At 39.4% G+C, this 5,738-nt stretch overlaps 1 protein-coding gene across 1 annotated transcript; it reads right to left on the bottom strand.

Annotated features, from left to right (window-relative positions):
* Positions 1-1,834: 1,834 nt before the first annotated feature.
* LOC135883019 (rho GTPase-activating protein 24-like) lies at positions 1,835-4,450 on the bottom strand. The gene is made up of 2 exons (XM_065410053.1): positions 3,914-4,450; positions 1,835-2,395 (listed from the first exon to the last, which is right to left on the bottom strand). The coding sequence occupies exons 1-2, from the start codon at positions 4,279-4,281 to the stop codon at positions 2,143-2,145; spliced, it is 621 nt and encodes a 206-aa protein (XP_065266125.1). The 5' UTR covers positions 4,282-4,450; the 3' UTR covers positions 1,835-2,142.
* Positions 4,451-5,738: the final 1,288 nt, after the last annotated feature.

Here is a 5,738-nt window from a genome sequence, read left to right as displayed (position 1 = left end):
TGCTGACAACACAGACTTCCTTATTCAGTGCACATATTATCAAATCATATAACATGAGGCAGTACTTCTATGGAGTGCTGACTCATTCCATCTGCGCCTTCACAAATCATCCGGCATGTGTACCTATACATTAAAATAAAATGTGATCCAATGTACAGATACACAAAGTAAGGCTCCAGGATTTGTTTGTTTTTTGCCCTTATGACATGGTCAAGTCAAACCTGATTTTTTTTTTCCCCACTGTACCACCAAATATACACACATGGGGCTAATGTCCCTGTCAGATCTCAAGCTTCTACTGCCTCTAGCTGAAGTACAAGAGAAGCTTTTAACTAAGGCCTGGTCTACACTTTGGGGCTAAGTTGCTCTAAGTTACGCAATTCCAGCTACGTCACTAGCTTAGGTCGACTTATTGCGATGTCTACACCATGCTGGGTCGACGGGAGAAACTCTCCCATTGACTTACCTTACGCTTCTCTTTCCGGTGGAATACCAGAGTTGACGGGAGAATGATCTGCGGTCGATTTAGCGGGTCTTCACTAGACACACTAAATCAACCCCCAGTGGATCAATCACTGCAGCATCGATCCCCAGTAAGTGTAGAGATATACCCCTAAGTCACACTTCTGTTTTTCTTCCTCTTCCCATGGGAGAAGAGTACCTTTTCACTCCCAAACTGATGCACTGTATATGCTCAGGCTTTCAGAAATACGTGCCGTTGGACTGAACACAGAAAATTTCACCTTGAGAAGTAAGTTTTTGAGAAAGTTAGAAACTAAGACACTATATAATGGAAATTCTTGTGGCCTTTAACTACAGACATCACCATACACTGGGCATGTAACTGGGAATGTAGGTACCAATTCAGCAAAGCAGGTAGGTACATGCTGTAAATTTAGCACATGAATAATCCCAATTCTATTCAGCAAAACACTGAAGTGTGATTTAAAATTAAGTGCTTTGTTGAATACAGACCATAATGAGCAATTGGGGATTTGGTCGTCTTAAAATACTTATTTGTCCATCACAAATCTTTTTCCCATTGATTTGATCTGAACAGGGCATATATCACTTGAGAACTCATTATCTGAAAAATATCAAAGTAGCCTTAGTTTCTTTCCAAATAGGGTAGCTGGGGGCCAAATAGATTTTTTTTTTTTTAAATCAGGGAGGTTTATTTTACATAATTCATATGGGTAAGTTTCCTTTAAAAATATTGTCAGTGGTAAGTGATGTTCAAAAAGGGGGATTTTCTTTCTGTATACTCCTTATTTTTTTTGGCAAAAACCAGCTGGAATTTTACTTTCTTTCATTCTGAACAGAGAAAAACAATTGTCATACTGGTACTGAGGAGGAGGAGGAAAAATGCAACTAGCCGTAGGCACTGAAATGTGACTTGGAAATATGTCCCCCGGTTTTTATAAAAAAATGTCACTCAATTTTGTATTCTTCATGCCTTTTAGTATGAACTGGCAAACAGTGACCATAATTACATAATTTACTGATTGTATCCAATCATAACACAGGCCATCAGTTATCCCAGTGTTCAGCATATAAATTATGTTGTTTATTGTTCTGGTTTTGCTTCAGGAAAATGCAAGTTTTTAAACTCTCCTGTGACATGCATTTGAATTGACCTTGGTTGCTCATTAATTGGTGTTGATTCTAGTGACTGGAGAAACTATATTGGTAATTTAGAAGTACAACTGTAATAAGGCTATTTGGTTAGTTACTTTGTGGATGGGGAAATGGACAGACTGAAATATAATCATTTCTGCTTCGCACAGGTTCAAATAAAGATTTTTTTCTTCCACTGAGTGCTGAGGTGACTTTTATTAGTGTACTGTTCTCATTGCAGTTTTTGGATTGTCTTGAACAAATACAAGATTTTTATGTGAGCGGGCAAAAAAATGATATTGTTTAACATATAACTTTCAAAATGTGATTTACATTGTTGAAAATGAATAGTAGGCATTGCTAACTTGGTTTATTAAATACTGCAATTTTATTCCCTATTTGTATTAAAAGTTTAACGAAGATTAGTTTGTACTATTAAGCTTATTTTGCGGTTAGGAATCTAATTTCTGCATTGAAATGACAGTAACCATTTAATCAAATATCAACTCTTTTTTGCAAACTGGTCTAGTTAATTGATTTAAAAACTTTGAACAGTTTTCGCTCTGTCTTCTTCACATCATTTGTTAATTCCCCAAAGGTATCAAAAAACTCTTCCATTTCCCTCTGGAGCATTTCATTTCTTCTTTCTGCATCTTCCCGTGCCCTCTCTGCATTTCGCATTTTAATCTCCACCAGACTATACCACTTCCGTTGCTGACCCAGTTTTGAATGCAGACCCTTAATCTCCGATTGCAGCTCTTTGTTCCGCTGCTCCAGGCTGTTTGAAAGATAGACATTACAATTTATAGGGCTCTTTTTCCTGTCTCTGTTTCATGAGAAACCTAAATTTTTAAAAACCATTTGGTTTTAAGCATGTGATACTATAAATAGAAGTGTGTAGAGAGGCACTTGTTATCCCCAAAGCAAACTGCTAGGTCCCCCTTCAACATGTTGCTGATGCATTTCTCTCCCATCATCTTCATGATTTGTCCAGTTTCTGCAGCTCAGTGAGTTAATGTACCAAACCTGCTTACAAAATTGTCTTTCGTTTTCAAAGGTAAAGGCAATTCTCCATTTTATACTCATGCTGGTATACCTTGTATTGCAGTGTAAAAAGCAATTTTGTACATTTCCTGCACAAATACCCAGATGCTTTGACTTAGGTTGTGTGCAATTCCTCTAATATTAAGAGTTATGGAAGAGGGGGGCTATAAGTCAGTGTATAGTCTTCTCTTAGAACCTATATGCGGACCCACTCCCACAAACAAACAGTTGGATTTTACATCAGATTTCAGTGGAATCTCACAAGTGTTCAGGATCCTTGCACGCCCTCTGTATCTAATGCTGAAAAAATTAACAGCTATCAAAATCATTAACCCCTTTGAAAGTGGGACTATCCTATGAAACTCAGAAACTTCCAACAAATCTTCAATATCAGGCAGGTTGCACTTCCTCTCCTTTATTTTGAGGGCAAATTTAAATATCCCCATTTAAAAGTCACTAAAATAATTATTTCAAGGTATATCATCGTTTAACTAAATATTCCATTTGGATAATTTATCTGAAATTTTATAGCTAACTAATTAGTGATTGCATCTGTTTAGAAGATCTGGGTATTTTTTGTATAATAAACAGGTGGCTTTGTTCAGCTGACTGAGCACAGACTTAGGAGCTGCTGCATTCTTGTTCTAGGTCTACCTTTGACTCACTAAGCTGCCTACGGTAGGTTACTTTCCCTATTCAATTTCCTGATACAAAAAATGAGGATCGTACTTGCCAACCTCCCCACTGAGCTGTTGCAAAGAATTTTCCTTTAAACTTTGTAAACCGCTGTGTCAGTGCTTAGTATTATGATTGTTCATATTCTGGTTTATTTCCCCCCAACCCCAAACCGACCCCCCAAAGTACTGCTCTTCATGCTGACTGAAAGTGTGTGGGGGGGGCAGGGGGGGAGGAAATTCCACAGTAGACTACAGATTTTTATTTATTTATTTTTTAAATCTTCGTTCTCCCAAGAAATTTTAAATGCTTTGACATTTTCCAGCCAGCTCAAATGATACTGGCTTCTGTTAATTTTAAATAAATGACATTAGCCTAAACCCTGTATCATGAGTCAAAACTGGTCTCTTGTAAATACTGGACAGTGAGAAACATTCACTTTGAAATGTGAAAAAACATTATTGCAATAGTGTGCAAGGACCCCAGTTGGGGATCTCTGCCTCTTGGCAGTAGGCACAGTACACACAAACATCACAAAGTCCCTGCCCCAGAAAGCTCATAGTCTAAGATTCCTTACCTTGTAATTTTAGCTTCATACTCTGCCTTCTGCCTGGACGTCTGCTTCTTTAGGCTGACAAGATGGTGTTGCACTGAAGTTGAATTTGCTGAGAAGTCATTGGCAGTAGGAGATGCTTCACTGCTATTGTCTCCTGGGCCACGTCCCAAGTTTTCCTGTAGCCCCAAAACATTGGAAGTGACTGTGTTAGTTTCTTGGGACTCTTCTGGGCAGGTAGACCTGGTTAAATATCTTGAAGTCGGGTTTTCTTCAAACATAATTTCACATAGGGAGCCGGTCCTGGATCCCTGACCAGTATTGCTCGTTCCCTGCTGGCTTTGCAAAAGTATCCGTTCCGTTTTGTTATAGAAGAGCTTGTTTTCATGCATTTGCCTCACCCTGGACTGTGAAACTTTTCTTCCTCGCCACAGCTGTTTGAAGCTTTTCAAATACTTGGAAATTGTCCATTTTGTTGGAGCCTGGATCTTGTTTCAGTCTCTGATTTTGTTTTTGATACGGAATGGGTGACGCCTCAAGTTGGTGTGCCAGTCACTGTGCGCTTGGCCTCATTGCGCTGGCTTGTTCTTATCCCCAGGAGACACCGCCTCTTTTGTGTACCCACCATCTTTTCTGTGTAGTTTGAATGACATCTGTGGGTGGCACATTTCATAGCTGTCTGAATTACTAGTTGCATTCTTCTCTGATAAATTTTCTGCCGTGGTAATCTTGGCTGTCAGTAACCTGGGGCGGAAGGGGATATCTGCTCTGTATTCTACAAATACAAGGCTCCCTATGTTCCATGTTTCACAGATTATGGAAGAGGCATGTTAAATCTGTTTTGGGTGCACTGTGTCTAGCCAGCCTGGCGTGAGAAAAATTGCATGAATGGAAAACAGCTTGCTGTGTTTTATCACTGACCTCAACTGTTGCACATTTTAAAGGAAGCAGAGGGTAATGGTTAAAGTAAAGCTATTCAGTCTTTCTTCAGCGCTGTTGTATCAAGGACAAGAACTCTGAGGTCAAGGAAGCTTAGGGCTCTTTTTATCTACTTACACTTCAGCTCCGGTTGGAAAAATTAACTAACATGAATACATTTTAAATAGACATTTATTTTTTTAACTGCCTCTTTTCAGAGGATACTCAAGTAAGTAAAGTACAGCTTCATTTTACGGATAACCAGAAATAACTCAAGTACAGGAAACTAAATAGGAAAAAAAAGCTTGTAATTACAGTTAAAATACACTTAACTTTAAAACTAAAGCAATTTAATAATAATTTGGAGAGCCTTTCCCTCAGCCATTTGGTACAAGGAACAAGGTGAGGTTTGAATAGAGGGCAAAATTAGCAATGTAAATACCAATACAAATAAACTATAAGAAATTGGCAGAAAATTTAGCTGGCCCAACTACCATATTATTTATTTTTTGTATGTTTTCTTCCAGCGTTATCACATATCCATGCTGAGTCCCTCTTTCTGATGTACTTACTATCTTTTCTGTTAACCTGACTCAGAGTTTGTATTTAAAATAACAAACAAAAAACTCTCTGAAAATGATTCACACAAAATAAAAGCTACTCCACATATGCTTTAAAAGTATCTCTTGAGCCCGGTGCTTTCATGAGTAGGGTTCCAAACGTCCGGATTTTCCCGGACATGTCCGGCTTTTTGGGCCCCAAATCCCCGTCCGGGAGGAAATCCCAAAAAGCCAGACATGTCCGGGAAAATAGGGAGGGAGGGGTCGTGGGGTTTGGGTCTGGGCCGGAGCCGCTGGGGCCGGCGGTGCTCAGCCAGGTGCCGGAGCCACTGGGGGCGGCGGTGCTCGGCCGGGGCCGCTGGGGCTGCCGG

Source organism: Emys orbicularis, chromosome 8 (assembly GCF_028017835.1).
Source record: "Emys orbicularis isolate rEmyOrb1 chromosome 8, rEmyOrb1.hap1, whole genome shotgun sequence".
NCBI classification, from domain to species: Eukaryota; Metazoa; Chordata; order Testudines; family Emydidae; genus Emys; species Emys orbicularis.
The sequence above is the reverse complement of the archived record's forward strand: the minus strand, read 5'-3'. Positions and strand labels throughout refer to the sequence as shown.

Coding starts and splice junctions, on each gene's coding strand:
- LOC135883019 (XM_065410053.1), bottom strand. CDS start 4,281: ATGCATGAAAACAAGCTCTTCTATAACAAAACGGAACGGATACTTTTG. Junction 2,396..3,913: donor TATGAAGCTAAAATTACAAG/GTAAGGAATCTT, acceptor TCTTTCAAACAG/CCTGGAGCAGCGGAACAAAG.